Genomic DNA, 19,698 nt, shown 5'->3' with positions numbered 1-19,698 from the left:
CCCAGGACCTGTCAGGACCAGCGGGATGTTGGGGGACAGCGATGGAACAAGGCAAGTGTTTTTTTTTTTTTTAGTTAAAAGCTACCCCGAGTGTGACTACCGATTTGTGCCTGGAAAATCCACCTCGAGTCACACTCGGGAATACAGCTGGGGGGGGGGGGGGTAATATGCAATGTATGACGTATATTCCACAAGGACAGACTTTAATTTGTAAAAGCAGTGGGCTCTCTGCTAAAGTCAGCCCCTTAAAGAATCAGATCTACAGCTTTGCAATCAATGAAGCTCATGCTCCCTGATGAATGGAGAGCTCTTAATCTAACTCTTCACTGCTTCCCAAGGGGCATACAGGATCCAATATGGAGCTGCTGGCTATGGCTCAAATTTATAAAAAAAACAACCTACTGCTGAATTTCTTAAACCTGTGTGCAAGCGCACCGAGGATAATTACTGCCATTTTAAACACCTCATACTTCCTAATACACAAACAGATTATCAAAAACATTACTCACCTAAAATCAATTCTGCCATAGACATTTCACGACCATAAAGGTTTCCTGCATTATAAGCAAACGCAGTAAAATTTTTATTGTGGAATTAAAGTCCCACTTTGTAAAATACAGGATCAGGCAGGTGGTTATTACAAAAGAGACAGGTAATGTCCCTTCTGCAAAAAACAGTCATACTTTCCTGATCGCGGCAGCTATCAGCTGGGCTATGCATGCAGTGGTGATCGGCAGGGTAACCCGGCAGTCCCGGCTTCCCTTTTGCGTGCAGAGAATGAATGAAGCCTATGCACCTGCCTGAGATTTTTGCCATACCACCATGGCCAATCAAGATGGCCAAAGATCTTCTGTAGGAAGAAGATGGCGGCATCCTGCTATGGAACAGGGATAAGCCATTTGAACAGGTTTAGTTTTATTTAGGTTATACAGCCCAACTATTTCCCATAGGGTAATACTATTGCCATGTAGGTACTCAATGCCTAAATAATGTAAAAGAAAACATGATTTTTCTAAACCAGGCCAACTTCTTTAATTCCTTTATTCCCCACCTCTGAAACGTGTTTGGTGGGGGAAAGCAGTCAGAATGGGCAAAGAGCAAGCAGCGATGAACTGTTTGTTCTGGCCTCTTTCTCCTAAAGCAAAAGAAACTGGCAACTGACAGTCTATCCTACCCATTTGTATCAGTAATCATTTGGTGTCCATGACCCAGTCGCTTGTTCGGTCGTTGTCCTTTGGATCACAAACCACTGCATACTGGAAACATACAAGACCTGCTTTTTGCTCATCACAGTTCGGCCCATGTTAGCTGCTCAGATCCTTACACCTGCCCATTTTGCCTGCTTCCAACAGATCACCGTCCAGAAAGGGCTGATTACCTGTTGCCTCATTTAATCCACCCCTTAACAGAAGCCATTGTAATAAGATCATGTTATTAACCTCATGTCCCTGGTTTTAATTTTTTTGGCCGGCAGTAAAGCTAGAAGTAGATGTTCCCATTTAACTGAACTTTTCCTGTAACGCTGAGGACTTTTATGACTTATCTAACTGATTAATTGGCTTGGAAAGCTACAAAAATGTCTTCAGCATGACAAGAATAAAGTCAAATTGTAACCAACTTCTTCTAGCTGTACAATGACCTGAAGAACATTTGCAGAAGTTTTGAGAAGTATCTTCCCGGGTTTACCATAACACAAGCAGTATGAAATGGATGATCACATCACCATGATTTGACCATGATATGACATTTTAGACAATGATGTGACTAGTTTCTGTACCAGCAATGTCATAAAGCTGAAGCAGTTAGTGCAATGGGACAGGTAAGGGCTTGGAACAGAACAGGGTGTTGTGTAGCTTTGCACGGCTCGTCCATCACTAGCGCTGGGGGCTGGCTGGTCTGTACAAAACAGGAAGTAGATATATTCATTATATTATAATCATTCTTCCTACAGGACGACTCATCGAGTAAAGCAGAGGAATCGACGGGTTGTAACAAGATTTACAGACGCTTCCTGGGGCTTTAAACTGTACAATTGGATCTGGCTGTGACTCAGTCATAGGCACAGAACAGGTTCATGTTTAACAATAATAGGAGAGGTTGCTGGAAAACTTCCCAAATATTTTACATGTCTGAGAAATCCAAACAGGATTATTTAAAAAGTGGATGTAAATCGAGACACTAAAATTTAAAAGCTTTAGCATATTAATGTGGTTTGCAAAGTAATTTGCAACATTTTTCAATCTAACTTTCATAAACAAATAAATGATGGTCCTGTCATGAAGGTTTTTGCTCGGGGATCTTCTGTTGTAAGCTGTCAACAATCTGTCTTCCAGGTTTGCTATGCTCTTGTCACAGTCCTGAGAAGTGGATGGTTCTTCATACATAGCACAGACATGGTCCACCACTGCCACCATCATGCAGACATTTCTGGAGTAGGCAAGAAGCGGCAACAGCAGGAGATCACCACCACTGAGATATAACAAAGGTTACAAAAATGTGTATTTTACCTTTCAAAAATGTTCGATCAGGCAAGTTATTATTGCAGGAAAGTGACGTCCCAGCAATAATCCAACATACCTGCCTGATTGAGCCGGAGAATTGTCAAAAAAGGCTTTGTTTGAAAGGATACCCAGCAATCCCGGCTTCTCCTGCTCTGGGACTGAATAAACAAATCAAATTGAAGATTGGGATGCAAAAGAAAAGATGGAGGCACCCTGCGACAGAACACGGACAGGCAAGTCTTGAAGGTTTCGTTCCATTTCACAATTTGATTTTCAAAAAGGGTTTACAATTTCATAATAGATATAGGTTTGGCAAAGAACAAGAAGGTAGATGGTGAAAGCAGAACTTATGATATGCATGCTTGTTCAGGATCCAGTATTGTAGTCAGAAGGTCAGAATTACAGCCAGCTAACTAGCATTTTCAAACACTGATGAGCAGTGATAGCATCGATTATTCTATTACAAATGATTTCAGCATCAGTAAAACGCCAAAAGCCCCATGAAAGCTGAATGAGCTTCAGTATTTCCAGTATGGGGCTACATCAATATCAGTACCATAGCGGTTTTTGTGTTTTATATTCTTTGACAGCTAAAGCACTTCCTGCCCCCGAGGAACCCACCAGCCAGCCCCCTGTAGCTAGCAAGGATGGCCTGACCACGGTTTTCAGACACAGACCAGCAGACGGAGGAAGGAGTTGTGGCAGACCTGCCTGGAAGGCCCGGTGGTTGGGACCAGTAGCAAATCCTCCAGAAGGAGATGAAAGAACAGAAACAAAAATAGCACTCGCATAAAACACCTTAATCACAAAACAAAACAATGTCAAACAGTAATAAAGCTATCTGGGTGCTCTTGGTGCATTTGTTGATGTTTTCTATTCTTTCACTAAAGCCAGGGTTTACACATCATGCACTGTAAAAAGGGCTGTGCACAATCTGAATAGATTTTGAATTTAGGTTGTCGCTGTTCTAGCAATCTGCAGTTTCTCTTTTTATAGATTACTGTAAATCCCTCAGAAAATGAATTACAAATGCTATATCCTGGATTACTGCTCAAATCCTGCAATACCTACATTATTTTTATCACACAACACAGGAGTCCTGTCCTGTGCATCCATTTGAAGCTTAGTATGGGTGCCTGAGGAACAGTGGTCACAACTGCAACCTTGGAGCCAGGCCCTTGCTCCAGTGACCCTTCAAAATGAGCAATGGATCGGTTTGCTGTGTGTTACCTGACTACTCTACCATCTTCTCCCACTTTGTCCTGCCATTTTTACAGCCATATGTTTTAGGGAGAGCTACTCGCATGAAGTAGAAGGTGAAGAGTGACGTAAAGAGAGATAGGGGGTGAGCAAGAGGGGTGCAGAGGAGAACAGTTGGTGGGCTATTGGTGTAAACAGGCTGCAGAGGTGAGCCGTAGGAGGTGAAGTGGTGTAAAGAGGAGGCGAGTTGAAGAAGTGCAGTTGCACATAGATGAACAGTGAGAGGAGCAGTGTTGTAAAGAGAGTGCAGATGTGAGCAGTGCAAAGTTAAGCGCTATAAGGAGAGATGAAGCGAGTAGTAAAAGTGGAGTGGTGCATAGGTGAACAGCGGAGGATACAGTGGTGTAAATGGGCACAGTAGGGATGCAGTGGTGTAAAGAGGTTGCAGTGGTGAATAGTGGGTGGGCAAGTTGTGTAAACAGGGTGCAGAGGTGAGCGGTAGGAGGTGAAGTGGTGTAAAGAGGAGGTGAGTAGAAGAAGTGAAGTTGTACATAGGTGAAAAGTGGGGAATAGAGTGGTGGATACAGTGGTGTAAATGGGCACAGTAGGGATGCACTGGTGTAAAGAGGTGCAGAGGTGGGCTGTGTGGGTGCAAGGTAAGCAATGGTGCAATGTGGGTGCAAGATAAGCAATGGTGCAATAAGGGTGCAGAGGTAAGCAATGGTGCTTGAAGGGTGCAGAAATGGTCACTTATTGAGAGGTGAAAAAGTGAGCAGTGGACAAGGGGTGTACAGGTGAAAGGTGGACAAAGGGTGTTGAATCAGCTCAGAAGGCTTGACCTATTTAGAATGTCACTTAAAAGGCATAAAATAATGAAATCCACTATAAATACTACATGTTTCAGGTGTATCTGCTAATCCCTAGCTATTTCTAGGGGTACACATTTTCATATAGTTGAGGATTGAAGGGGTAAAAGACCTTAGACATACTGTAATAAAGCTTGCTGATACTTACTTTTAATGGTTTGTGGCTGTGGACTTTGTGGCCATCGTTTACTGCTGAATGCCTGTTCACTACGGTCAAGAGGTGTCTCTGGTGGACCAGTGCCTCCTTAAACTCCTCTTCAGTTTTGGTTTCTAAGAGCTTCTGCCTAAATGCGATATCTGAAAACATTGTCGCAAAGGTTCGTCCAACTTCTGTTGCAGTTTTGGTACTTTTCTAAGGAAGAAAAAGAAAATGTATAAGGCAAGAGAACATCACATCACACAAGTTATGAAGATTTATATATTGGACTATGGACAGTATATATAAGTCACCTAACATTCACATGAAAAATATGCTAGGTGCTCCAAGATTTCTGTATGATGTGGAGGAAACTTTTCTTTTTCATAAGTCTGGAGGCTATGTAGAGCTTTGGGTAGGATAAAGTCTCTATTCCTAAAGTGCAGGATAACCCTACTTGGACTGTTCCTGGGTGTCTCAGTCTTGAGCAGAGTTTACTGCTGCTGTAAATAAATACAACCTAAATGGAGATTCCTGTGATAAGCGATGGAGGGTTTCTCGAGTTAAACGGGCAGCATGAAAACCTAACATCTCCTATTGGTATTGAGAGAAGATTCAGGGTTGAGTGATGCAAGATTAGGAGTTGGAGAAAGACTAGATCAGTTTGAGAAGCCTGCATTACTCTGCACACTACCTGTGCCTATGGGGTACAGCAATGGTCTATTCCTTTATGGAGGAGTATTTTTGTTCTATTTTTGTTCAGCAATAAATAGCATGCTGATAAAATATCAGTGACCACGAAGAATTACTTTCCTATTGTCATGCTATGAGAGAGGCAAGACCACCAAAACAAAAGCCCCATATAAGGGGTCATTTGGTCTACTGTGACTTCTCGGGTATTCGTTTTTCCATGCCAACTGTGAAAAAAATGGAATTATTCATATTTTGGACAACCCAGAAAATACACTTACCATTTTTGGAGGAGCCAGAACCAGGATAACAAACCGCACTTCGCAGGAATTTTCTCCCCAGTTCTGCGGCCTCTCTAGCCGGCTGATACAGACATGTCGTCGCTGAAGTGACTTTATAGTGCAACTGTAGATAAAGCAGAGAATGTATTAGGACATGCTACATGGTCACCCTTTGCCAGCCTTTTTAAGAGCTCAATGCTTCATATCACATTTTTGGTGTCATTTGCAGATCACCCCAGAAGAACGACTTTGAGGTGCCAGGAATATGACATTTCAGAAATGTATAAGAGGTTGATATCTGTTGACATTACATTAGCCTAAAGAGAGCTGCTCATCATTGGATGAATGCAATGAATTGTAAGCCATTATGCACCGTTTCCCATCTTCTTAGTGTGCATAATTGCATAAAATATTAGACCCCAGCATTTGTTTCACATACATATATCATAATTAGAGTAATTTCCTGGCTTCCTACTGGTCTTCAATTACCCAACAGCAAAATCTTTCTACCGTAATTCCTGCACCTGTTCCTCTCCACCTCCTCTTACATTTTTTTGTAATATATATAACATTAACAGAAAAAAAATTCAATAGTGATGGTGAAAGCCCCTCATAATAGGCACAGCAGGAAACAGACCTGGGAACACATTGCAGGATTTGTGGTAGTTCCACATAATAGTCATTGTAGGTGTGCAGTCCTAGGAGCACAGGGATGGTGAAAGCCTTTTATAGCGGGCACAGCAGATATACTGACCCAATAATTTAGGGCGGGAATGCTTAGATTATCTCCTAATGAGCACAGCAGGTATAGAGACCCAGAAAAGCCATGTAAAAATGCAGCACGCACTACTTTGACTTTAGCTTGAGCTGAGTACTTTGAAAAGCACTTTCATGTGTTTTTTGCTCTGGGATAAAATGCTGAATGGTTTGCAGTGAGAATTGTTCCTTAGTGGTTTTCCTTCAACCAACACTTGATATACAAAGCCATCGTGAAGCAAAACTATTAGTTTACCTTGAGCCAGTCACCTTTACATTAAATTTCAATAATGCCAAACATTTAATTCCCTGATGACATGATCACATATTACAAGAGGCCACTTGTAATACGTGATAAGAACTATCAAATCTTGATTAGTCTCTCCAAGTTTGATGGCTGTTGTTTCAGCAATGTGACGTCAGCCTGTAGAGCGAGACCGTGTGCGCGGAGGATGAAGAATAGGGAACCTGAATAGAGGCATTGTTCTGTGCAGGCCTGAACAATTATCTTGTAATCAGATCCATATGAGGGATTTCACTTGTGAATGGTGCTGTGACGGACACTGCGATAGCACTTTGCCAAGTTTATACAATCGGGCAATTTGGCAAATGAGCGTAAAGCCCTCGGAGTTTGTACGATTCGACGCGGCAAGTTTATTCCTCCATTATCTGTAATCTGTTTGGATCTCCCAGAAAGAAAACATGTTTTTCCACTTCCAAGTTTCAAAAAAAAGAAAAGTGCATGGTACAACTTCCTTTTGTGCTTAGGATGATGACATTTGTTCCTTTTAAGATTTTTGGGTTATTATTATAGGATAAAGCAGAACTCCACAGGGGTCTGAAAAAAAAGACACAAAGGGTACGGGTAGCAGACAAGGGTGGGTAGGAAGGAAGTTGGCACTGGTAACCAACGTATTCTAAAGCAGAGAGAGACCTGTACACAAAAAGCAACACGGCCCATTGCTAATGTAAACTGTGGGACCACTCTAAATAATGGAACCACTCTGGAACAGTGGTTGTCAGGAGCAAACTTTGTTCCCTTGTGGTGTACTTCTATCTATTTCATTGTATTCAATTTTAGACAATCTCCTTTCTCAGAGGCAAGACAGCTGGTCGGGAAAGCACTCTGAGACTCTATCTGGTGTTTAAACAATCAGTGCACTTTTATTACCTTTAATTAACTTTTCCTTATCTCCCACACACCTTTCTTTCTGCACAGTATCTGAAAAACCACAGCCTGGCATTTGTTTACATTCCTCTTCTGTAGTACAGCCCCACAGATTTCTATAGAACTCACTTACATCAGTTTATCTCCTTGGACCCATTACGAGGGTAAAGCTGCGTACACACTTCCAATTTTTGTCGTTGGAAAGGATCTTTCACGATCCTTTCCAACGACAAGGGAGTGCACGATGCATGAACGGTGCTGTACATACAGCACCGTTCATGCTCTATGGAGAGGGGAGGGGGAGAGCGACGGAGCGGCACCCTGCTGCGCGCTCTCCCCTTCCCTTTCATTAGGATCGGCTGTCGTCCATCGTCCGTGGATCCGGCAGGTTGGTCGTCCGGACGATGGACGACACCGACTGTACACACGGCAGATTTTCGCCCGATAATTGGGCGATGCCGATTATCGGGCGATAAAAATCTGACGTGTGTACGTAGCTTAAGAGAGGACACTGGCAAGAGAGAAATGTCAACAAAATGCAGGACAATGGTGCTTGGATCTCGGTAAGTACACAGCTCTGGTGCAGGAAGGTGGGTTAGGATAGGTGGGCGTAGAGGGAAAGGGGTATCTAAAGGAAGTTCACTTAATTAATATGATCACTTGCAGGTTTATAGACACCAAGATTGCAGTTCCAATTCAGTGTTTGGGTGACGTTTCTATAGACACAAAAGTAATCAGACTAATTGTTCAAGAAAAAAATTAATTTTTTTTTGTATAGTTAGCTAGGGTAAGTGATAAATTGAAATCAGGCAAGGCACAGGGCTAGACACAGGAAATCCTATTTTAAAAACGGTATGGGGCAATCTACAATTTGCAGCTGATTTCCTATTGAAGATGCATTGTATTTTTTATCCCTGACTTATTTTTAAACGGATTATAATAAAGGATTTCATCTTACATTCCAGCTGTGTTGATAACTTGCAGTATTATTCCTGTAAAGCAATCCTCTTCCTGCATCTAAAACGTTTTTGAGACAGGCATTCAACTTCAAACTGCACCTAAAAGTATATCTATATACTATAATAAAGGAATTTAGTTTTATGTTTCAGCTATGTTGGACATCTTTTGGTTTCATATCTGGCAATGTGGAAGAGCACATAGCCTGTGCACTCTGGATTTCTGGAGGGTGAGTTGGTATGGACATTTATTTCTCTGCACAGGAAGCATCGTACATTGATGCACCACATGTATCGTACACCTATCCTCCTATGGCATCCCTAATAACGCCAGGGTTGTGAACTGCCAGCTTTGAACCCATCAAATTGCAAGGGGTTGCCAGTCAATCTGCTTGAAGTACCAAGCTCTTATGGAATGGAAGTGAAGCACACAGAAAAGAATTAAAGCTCATAATCCCTCCCATAATTTGAACCTGTTACTATGCCGGAAGTACAAGTTTGCCTATTTCATTTAATCAAGTTTTATAAATCGTATCAAGATTACCAGTAGCATAAAACTGGCTCCAGTACTTGTTTGCTAATTGGCTTTCATAATTCCTTCCTGTTATATGGATTCATAGGAAACCTTTTTATGGGTACACAATATTTGCAAGGTGTTGGTTTTCCAAATTCTGAAGCTGCTGAAAGAAAAATGATACTTTGCACATGAAGGGACATGTCAGCCATTGTCTGCACTGGTGAAAGCTTATCACTTGACCTCTTCAGCGTTTACCAACGCGGTGCTATTTGTCATTCTTATCTGCATAAGATACTACTTTACAGCTTTTGGGGGTATTTATTTTTAAAAATTACCACCAAGAAAAACAGGAAGTCATTTAACCTAACTGCATGTTCTTGGAATGTGGGAGGAAGTCAAGAGTACCCGGAGGAAACCCACACAAACACGAGGAGAACCTGCAAACTCCATGCAGATAATGTCCTGGCCGAGATTCGAAGCACCGTGCCTAAAGACAGTGTGCTGCCTGAACATGAACATGGCATTATCTGGGTCCTCTTCTTTCTGCAGCAGCAGGCAGTACTCTAGGATGAAAAGAGCAATGCCAAATAATGTCATTGGCACTGATTTTGTATCAAATACCTGTGAATCAATGCTGGTTTGATGACACAGCCTGAGAAGCTTAGTCTATATTAGCCTAGGCTTTGGAAAAGTAGTCTGAAAGTGCCAAGGCATCATTCAAACAAACAAAAAAGCGGTGGAGGTGAGAAAAGTCATAAAGAGGAAGAATTTATATATTTATTATTTAAAAGATTGAATGGGGTTTAAAAATGTGTAATCCAGTCTCATCACATACTTACATTATACAGAGCCATGACTGCTGGTACTGAACCCCAGTTGTTGTAGCAGTGACCCCTTGAATTGTATCCGAAAGGAGGTGGACTGTAAAAAGAAAAAGAAACATATTTCAATGTATTGACTTATTATGGTGTGAAATTATACGATTCATACTCTAATTAAAAGCCAGGTAACGTTTCTCTATTTTACAATGGATCTAGAATACGTAACACTACTTTTCTGGAGCACCATGATGCAAGCTGATACAGTACACAGCAAGATTGGCGGTGGCTGAGCCATGAATGCTGCATTGTACAACATAAGCAGGACTTTATTATGTAAGATTTTTGGATGAGCTTCTATGCAGCTATTTCTACTGCTATTCCAGACCACAAGTTTACGCTCAGCTGCAGCTGAAGGAGGCCAAACATTAACTCGGAGGAGAGAGAGGATGGAAACATCCCTCTCCATAGACGTGATGCCTGAAGCTTTTAATGGTCTATACTGTGTTTAGAACTCTAACTGTACCACCCAGAAAGAAAAAAACGGAATGCCTCCATTACTTTTGAGTAGGGTTGGCAATCGTATATAATGGCAATTATATTGTAGATGGCAACTTGCCAGACAGAATCTTTAATGGTCATGTCAGACCAGTAGTCCTGTCATTTGAGACAACGTGTTAGCAGATGACTGATCCTATGCAATGGAATTGGTCTCTTAGCGGTCACTTCATTGCAAGAGATGTTTCTAGCCAGTGAGAAGAATAAACCATTAGGGAGAAGGGTGACATCGCCAATTTGGCAGTTTGACATCAGCCTATGAACTGCCAAGTCTCTTGATGTCCCTGCCAAAACTCTTCATGTTACTCCATCGCTGCCCGAACCAGCAAGGTTTCTCTTCTGCCATGCTCATGTCCTCTACTACTAGAAAAGTGGTAATCACACTTGATTCTGCCTCTTAGCAAGACAGTAATGATCCTTCAAATTTAGAACAGAGTGAGGCAACCATTGGCAAAAAGTTTTCGTAGCATTTATCTCTCTTCAGCAGCAGGTGCATTTAGAAATGCCAATCCCGCATGAGATGGGTTGGGGGGTTTAAAGCTGTTCCCAATGGAAGTGCAACAGACTCAGATGTACAGGAATGCTTTTTGCAACCTCCAAAAATTAGGGCTAGGTTTCTCAGACCATCAAATTACCTATGAACCAAATGGGTGGATGAGTAAAATCTGAAAATCTGAAACCCTGAGCAAGTAGGCTATACAGATCTCCATGCTTCTTTTTCATTCCCCAATAGAAATTGATTCTTCTCTAAGAAATGTAAATTTAAATTTTGGACAAAATGTTTCCATTGTGATCTCATTAGACCCAGCCATTGACATAAACAAGCTGAAGAGCATATACAAACACAGCACATAATAACCTTGTACAGTGCCTCTTAAATAAAATTATAACGATTATGTGCAATTCTTCTGTTATTACTTTTGTTGTTTGCTGTCAAGTTGAATAAATATCAACCAGCCCTCAGCTTAAACCTACAAAGCCTGCTGCATTTACTGGCTAAAACACAATAGATCTCCAGGACATTGGTATAAAGCCGTCAGAACTCTAGTTCTGTTTAAAAGCTGCACATGAATGAATCGTTTGCTTCAACAAGTATTCCACTAACCCGACTCTCTCCTCTACAATCTAATATGAATGCTGCAGCCAGACTCATCCATCCTTCCCACCGCTCCTCTTCCGCTGCATCTCTTTGTAGTTTTCTTCTTTGAATTTAATTTCACTTTAGAGTCAAAATTCAAGCTCCTGTGCTTTGCCTTCAAATCCCTCCACAGTTCTTGTCCCACTTACCTTTAAGACCTGATAGAAAAATTCTCCCCTAGCCGCTCTTTTTGCTCCTCCAATGACCTACTACTGACTTCCTCACTCAAAACCTCATCACACGCACGGCTCCAAGACTTCTTTAGAGCTGCCCCGACTCTGGAATGGTCCTCCACGTCCTATTTGGCTTACTCCTGCTTTTTGCTAATTTAAAAGAGCCCTGAAAACCCATCTTTTCATACTCATCTATCAGTCTTCTGTCTCTTAAACCCTCACTACCCACCCACCATACTAAAACTCCCCTCCTACTGTGTGGTACTTCCCCCACCTCCTAGATTGTAAGCTCTTCAGGGCAGGGTCCTCTCCTCCTCCTCCTGTCTGTATCTGTCTGTCATTTGCAACCTCAATTTAATGTACACCGCAATATATTGGTGCTATATAAATACAGTGTAATATTAATTAAACAAAAAAATGTTCAGTTTTAATCAGAGGCCTCTGTTGCATCTTTCCTTTACAATTTCAAGAAATGAACCAACATGATTGCAGTTGTTACTTGCCTGGACATGTACTGCATTAAGAAAGGTATCAAGCAATGCCTTCCCCATCTTGAAAGCTTGCCACTAGATGTCTGATGATTTTTACAGGTTGCTTCTATTCGTACATCTTGCTCTCTTAACTATAATTTAGTGATCCTCGTACAAAATTGCAGAAGATGCAGTGGATAACTTTTGTGCCGTCTGATGTCAGGTAAATTAGTGCCAGCTATCTCTATGGACCACCAGGCCCCATCCCACTGTGTTATGGAAGAGAGGGGTCCTGTATTGCTATCTACCCTCTTGTAGTAACATCCATTTGTGACGTTAGGAAACATTGATTAGAGAACTTAGAATCCAATGAATGAAAAGTCAAGTTGAAGGTGCCCTTCCCAACCTTTTTAAAATGGGGGAATGCTTGAAATACAGTTTAGGTCTTTGGGGAACCTCTGCTATAATTATTATATACACAGCTCACAGTGTGGTGTGGTAAGAATGCCTCTTACATTGCTGGCCAATGGCAAGAATGTCACTATTACAGATAGCCAACAAGATCATTGGTGTCACCTAAACTGACCCGACTTGTTCATTGCTCAAGAAACTCCTAGCAACCTCTGGAGGAACCCCGATTGAGAAACAATGGCCTAGATGATCCCGGACATTGTCTAACCAGGAGATCGGGCGAGCTCCACCTAACTTGTAGCTTCCAATGCACATTATAAAATGCTCAGAGTGTGCAGTAAAAGCAACTTTAGTAGAGAAGAGCTGTCTATGCGACTATGCAAAATTAAGCAAAGGTAAGAAATCAGCTTTAATGTTTTTTGGTTTTTTTTTGGCATATACATTAATTATTCACATATTTATTTAGAATTCCGAAAACAGAAGTGTACACTAAGTTCTCTCTTTTTTTATATGCGCAGTTGGGAGAAAAAGCAGCCATCAATATTAGATGAGCCTGTACCCAAGATATATTCCTAATGAAGGTTTGATGACTTTTCAGCAGTCACTGATCTTTTTGTAATGTATCTAAGGATTGGTAAGCAGCATTGTATTACATATTTGGCCTTAGATATGCAAATTGGGTGAACTTATTGAATTCTGACCAATACTGTGTGTAATGGGTACAGGAAGAAGCTCACGCAGTGCTTTTCAGGACACATTAAATGGATGACAGTACCCCTTTATTACGAGTGCTATGAGCTATAAGAAAATGATTTATAGTAACGGCGGCTTCTCTCTTCTCCACATTTCTCCCAAGAGCCTCTACAGCAAACAGATTCTCGCTTGGGCTGCCAGAGCGGTTATTTTTATTTCTGCCGGGGTATATATTTAAAAAGACGATAATGACTACAAGCTTTGCCAATGTATAACCATACAAACACAGGGAGAGTGCGCGCTACATGAGGGTTACTGAGCCAGCAACCACGGTCAGCACAAAATAAAACTGCAATCGTATAGTAAGCAGTATGGGCTTTGTTTAATAACAGCTTGGCACTGGACAAACACACCTTGGGGATTTCAGAAGCCGAGGTTCCATCTAGCAAAATAAAGTAAATACCTGCTGCCGCTCGGGGCCTGGTTTGCAACCTCACCTACTGAATGCTTTCCAGCTTGGATGACTGCACCAGAAACATTAAATACTGAGGAGAAAGCATCACAAGTTAATTGTAGGAGCATAAACAGCATATGGAGAGAGTGAATACGTTCCAGGCTGCTGCGTTTAATTACGAGGATAGTAACATTAAACTATATCTGTGAAAACACAAGTAATCAATGGTAATTAGTGGATGTGAGAACATTGAGCAGTTTATGTATTGAAAAACACACAATCCATAATGATTACATAATGGCAATTGAAGCATTTTACACATTGTAGCCATATGATGGACACATATGTAATTTGTTATGAAGATAATGTATATTATAATCACTATGGATCCTTTGTATTTCATTATATGTACTGGTGTATGTTCAGCTGCCCACCAATCAACAATACCTAGCAGATACAGAATCAGCGTACAAGATTAATTGCACCAGCGCAAAATGCACCAAAGCTTTCCACTGCCTTATCTAATTTGCAAACCCGAGGTATCAACCCGACTGATATGAGAATACCTAATGATAGAAATGACTAAAGCATCATTTTATTGCTGGATGCCTGGACGTCATTGTAATTCCCTGGCTTCCAGGATTCAGAATCGCAAGTATGAACAAGTATGAAACATGGGAAGTAAACACTCCTGATCTACTTTGTAATGTTCCTATAGAAATATTTGCAATTATGAATAATAGATCACATATCCTTATGCAAAATAGGTCAAGATGGTTGCTTTCACCTAGACCGAAGTTCTTCCAAACGTTGCAAGGGGTCCCTTGAGCAATGACAAATTTTTTCCTCTTAGGTCTGTTTAAGTGGCACCAATGATCTTTTTGGCTATCTGTAAGGATGACATTCTTCCCACTGACCACCCTAATATATTGTGACTATTACTGTGGATCTAGTAATTATAGCTGGAGTTCCTTAAGACCTGAAAGTTATTTCATGGGGGATCACACAAACATATACATATTTCAGTGTTCAACCCAGATTTTTTCTAAGCTGGGTGGGAAGAAGTTGTAGGCAGGTGGTGGTCCCTGTATTGTGATCCAACTCTTCAGTAACGGTAGTTACTGAAAATGCCGGGTGGTGCACCCAGCTAGAAGGGTCTGGGGAGAACACGGATATAAAAAATAATATTTGAGGGACAGTTAGTGACACAACTATGGACATTGTACAGCGCTGCGTAATATGATGGTGCTACCTAAATACTGTATAATAATAATAAAAAAAATATATATATATATATATATATATATATATATATATATACACATATACACATACACACACACCCATACTGTAACACTTAATAGGACAGTATTGCTCCTTGGAGCTCACACTCTAAATGCCGAAATAAATCAGGAGCATTGCATTTAGGTGTGCATGGATGTGCCTACAAACTAATTTGTGTCCCTTTGGTTTAAAAAAAAAAAAAAAGACAAGCTACATTTTCTGTGCTGTTACAACACGCTTCAGGGCATTGTAACACATCCTGGCAAAAATACAATATCTGCTACACCCTGTACACTGAAAGACCTTTCTGGGCCCGGGATATTCTCATTGGATTTCATGGAGGTGACATCATTACAGTAGGTGAGTAGTGTTTACGTTCCTTACTTATTATAATTCTTCTTTTTATAGAAGGGTGTGTGGCTGACAGAGAAGCAGATTTGTATGTGAGATGTGTTTTGTTTCTATGCATCACGTGCTGTAGTGTTTCATATTACCTCTGTCCTAATTTTATTTTTCAGCGCACACAAAGGCAGCTGCTCTTGGAAGTGATTCGGGCACTGGTGTGAATGGATCCATAAACTAACATAGCAATTACATTTACTTGAAATATTGGTACTGTTTACTGTGAGCAGACACGGTTGTTTTGCAGCCCCCTGTATCATGGCCTCTGGGGCACGTGGTGAGCCTCCTATGTCAATAACATTGCTGCTTCGTCACACAAACTGTAACAGCTGCTTCATCTCAGCGCTGGCTGGAAGGAATTAGGGCCGAAGCCTCTACAGTGAATGAGTCAGCTCACAAATATTCACGAAGAAGGAAAACAAGAGGCTAATTGGTACGCGATCCTGCTGAGAGTCAGCCATGCCGAGCACGCTTGGCGGTGCCAGCGGAAAGCGTAAACACTCTCTCCTTGTTTACTACCACGGCACAAACGCATCCGCTTAGGCGCCATGCTCCTCTTACATATTATCCAATAGCACTGCTGGGGAAGCCGAATTTTAAACGCACTTGTTTAAATATTGTGTTATTTCTCCTGCAATCTGAAAGAATTAATGTGAGAATGGTTACACTCCTGCTTATAGGAGGAATAGGACGATTATGTGCTGCCCAATAACCTAGCATTTTCATTTTACCATTATGCTCTAAAGTTGAAATAGAAAAAAACAGCAAAAGGAGGGCATTAAAGTAGACTTTGAGCCTGATTTATTAAAGCTCTCCAAGGCTGGAGAGAATACACTTAACAGTGAAGCTGGGTGATCCAGCAAATCTGCAATGGATTTCTTCAAAGTCATTTGTTATTTACTAGCAAATGTTTTAAATCCTTGACCAGATCCATTCCAGGTTTGCTGGATCACCCAGCTTTACTGATGAAAGTGTATCCACTCCAGCCTTGGGGAGCTTTGATAAATCAGACCCTTTAAGTCAAAAATTAATATAGGTAGAGGAAATAGATAAAAGGAACCATTTTTCCTTTCAGTTTTGTATTTCTATCCATCTAGTTAGGAGATCAGTGTCTGGCAGGGCAGGAGACCTGAATATTCCGTGCTGCAGTTTAGTAACACTTATTGGTCTTGTACCTCCCCCAGCTTGTGAATGGACAGAAAAAGGAGACTGTGCCCTGATTGGCTGTAACTGCACACCTGATCTGGAATGTTGCCACCATGTAAACAATGAACAAAAAACCAAAAATCATCAAAGGGGACACTAAGCTGTGCAACAACCAAGATGGCGGCTACAGATTCTTTAGCACCTCCTCCTTTACTAGCGGGGCTCTGATAAATACAGAATCCCTTTTTCCTGTGCCTACCCTTTCTACTATAATTCTATCTGAAGCCAATTTCATCCTTGACAAATGTAATGCCTTACTGCCCAAATTCCCGGGAAAGTACATTGTACACACATGGGCACAACTGACTGTCTACTGTCCTTCGCCTTGTCCCAGGCTGTTGTTTGGAGGCCTACAAGAGCCTGAGACCATAATAATTTCATATATTTACATTGCATAATGTAACACTTGGATTGCACATAAGCAATGTACAAAATAAAGTGTAGTAAGCTACCAAATACAGATAAAAGTGATTACAACACCTTCATCATCATATAAATAGTATTTGCTCACCGTTGCCTTCTCTCGGGGCCTCAGAATCTGTGAATAAAGTGCTCATGATTTTATCAAAGTTACAGCTGGGCTCGTCGTTCTCCGGGTCTTGCACAAAGTGTTTGAGCATCTCCCGCAGGACGTCATCCAGAGAAGTCGCCGTCTCATCCAAGATAATGCTGGCTTTGGCAAGGAATCCATCCAGGTCCCTGTGGGCTCTCACTTCCTCCTCAAAGTTCTTTAATTTTAGATACTGAAGACAGAAAAACAAGATGAGTGATTAACTGTGTGCCGTTATTAGGGATATTATTTGCATTTTAACAGCTTAAAGTGAACCTGTTACTGTAACAACCATCAAACCTTGCTGATCACTGTATCTGAAGTCAGTGTGGAGCAATTCATCCTCAAATTTTAGTAGCGTCAGCCTACTTTGTACTTCTCCTTCCATAGCATTTGCTCACATTAGAGATTAGAAGGATGTGAAGTTACTATTGGGAGGGGTGAGCTGTATGATTTGCATCCTTCTGCTAATTAGCATTTGTGACTTTTAAACCCTTTGTTTTTGGGATGATAAAGCCACAGATTCCAATAAATAAAATATTTATAGCATTACCAGACTTTCTCCATCTCTGTCTTAAGTCAAGTTTGAAATTTCATATATTAGCTGATCACAGAAAGGACTAGTAATTTAGAACTAACCCCCCACCCCCCGCCAGGCCCTGTAATGTGTTATTTGTATGTTACAGGTACACTTAAAGTATTCAAAACTATTCAAATAGCAATCAGTTCACGGGAAGAGGCATCTAGAAACAATGACAAGTATTTATACAAGAATAAAAGACGCCGAAGGCTCTTGCTGCGTCTGGGTTGTTCAGAAATGGGTTTAATTTAGCTGAATTCCACATTGGGAAGGTCACGTCTAGAGACACAATGACTACAGAACACAAACAATACTGCTAATAAAACCTATCCAAGGCAAAGCCATCAACAATGACAAGTGACCACAGAAAGCAAACATTATATAATGGCATTCCACCACACGTGGGAAAAACTGCCACATATGTAACCATCTGATTGTATGACAATATGCAATCTCTTCTAGGTCATAAAAAATGTAATGGACGGACCCATCTAAATGTAGCCAAGTGAATGGGTTTCATTCATTGATATCCTTTTGTCACAATATTCTACAACTATCAATTCTTGCCAATTATCCTGCTAATCTCACTGACAAGAATAACTTGATGTCTATATAGCATAGCAAAGCAATTTGAACAGAACAAAGTTTAAGGTGATTGCTTGCTGTGTTATGTGCAAAAAAAATGCGTTTATGTGGTTTAGTAAACTCGGATAATACCATGTATATTACCAATTACTAATAGCTGTGACATTGCCCAGGCTAGGCATAGCCCAGTGATAGGGAGCGAAGCAGAAGGGCCACACACTACAGAATGTCAGGGATAACTACAGGAGGGGGCAGATATAAGACCAGTCCCCCTGATCAAGAAAAGTAAGCAGAGATGGCTGGTCACAGGAAGATCCTGATCAATAACACGTTTTCATGTTAAATTACTGCACAGATCTGGACCTGGACCAAGCAAACCTACCTCCCTGTAAGCAAAAAGCTACAGAGGTGGTGGATACAAAAATCACTCTGCACAAGGAGGGAAAGCAGCAGTGAACAGTCCTTATAATAGGAAGCTTCTGCACAGAAGCAAAGTATAATAACCAGATTACTTCACAAATCTTGGAAGAAACACACAAAGCACACCAGGGCTCAAATAAGAATATACACAACTCTCGTAATTAGACAATTGTTTGCTAATCCTGGAGTTCAGCTATTAATATGTTACAGTCTCATCTCGGAGTATTGCGATGTAGATCCTTCTGTTAACATGTTACTGTATACCAGCTGTTACAAAGCTGTGCATATGTTTGTTTAGTTTTATAAAAATCAAAAAAAAAAAAAATACTTCCATTGGGATGACTGGCAATCCATCAGACTGTGACCACACTGCCTAAAAATGTTCATTGCTTGCTAGAGGAAAATGGCAATGGATTTAACCTACGGTCACGGCTCTTCTATCAAGTTTTTCGATTACTAATAAAACCAAAAATTATACTTAAAAAAATATAAATGCAAAGCCAATATGAAACTGGGGGCAGCACTCACCTTTCGTGATGTATGCAGTAATACACAGCCAGCACTCTCGTTTTCTGGTGAAAGAAAACAAAAAAGCAATTAGAAAAGTTATCATGTGATTAGTGCAGTCATCTTGTCCCATTGGATAACAAATTTCTTGTTAAAGCGTACCTAAACTTAGAATTTTCACTTCACATATAAGGGTAGACAATGGGAGCACAAAGCCTCCCGGTATACCTACGTCACGCATCCTGGGAGGCTCTTGGGTGCTCCTTTTGCGTATGCACAGAAGGAGGCTTTTTGCGCAAAGATAAAAATTTACCGATCTCACGCATGCACAGTGAGATCGTCAATTTTCTTTTTCCATTGTACATCACCCGATCCCGT

The 19,698-nt window shown here is 41.0% G+C and overlaps 1 protein-coding gene across 4 annotated transcripts in view; it reads right to left on the bottom strand.

Moving 5' to 3' along the window:
- SLC4A11 (solute carrier family 4 member 11) overlaps positions 1-19,698 on the bottom strand; it is a 118,500-nt gene that overhangs the window by 31,463 nt on the left and 67,339 nt on the right. For 3 of the 4 annotated variants that reach the window (XM_072406662.1, XM_072406665.1, XM_072406664.1), the window contains exons 4-9: positions 19,342-19,385; positions 17,190-17,421; positions 9,911-9,992; positions 5,675-5,798; positions 4,716-4,919; positions 3,179-3,247 (exon numbers count right to left, since the gene is read on the bottom strand). In XM_072406662.1, coding sequence (XP_072262763.1) covers positions 3,179-3,247; positions 4,716-4,919; positions 5,675-5,798; positions 9,911-9,992; positions 17,190-17,421; positions 19,342-19,385 — 755 coding nt within the window. The remainder of the gene's footprint in view (positions 1-3,178; positions 3,248-4,715; positions 4,920-5,674; positions 5,799-9,910; positions 9,993-17,189; positions 17,422-19,341; positions 19,386-19,698) is intronic. The other variant, XM_072406666.1, reaches the window with a different exon arrangement.

The sequence above is a fragment of the Pyxicephalus adspersus genome, chromosome 3, assembly GCF_032062135.1.
Source record: "Pyxicephalus adspersus chromosome 3, UCB_Pads_2.0, whole genome shotgun sequence".
Lineage (NCBI taxonomy): Eukaryota > Metazoa > Chordata > Amphibia > Anura > Pyxicephalidae > Pyxicephalus > Pyxicephalus adspersus.
Note: the sequence above shows the minus strand (reverse complement) of the source record. Positions and strands in the feature narration are given on the sequence as shown.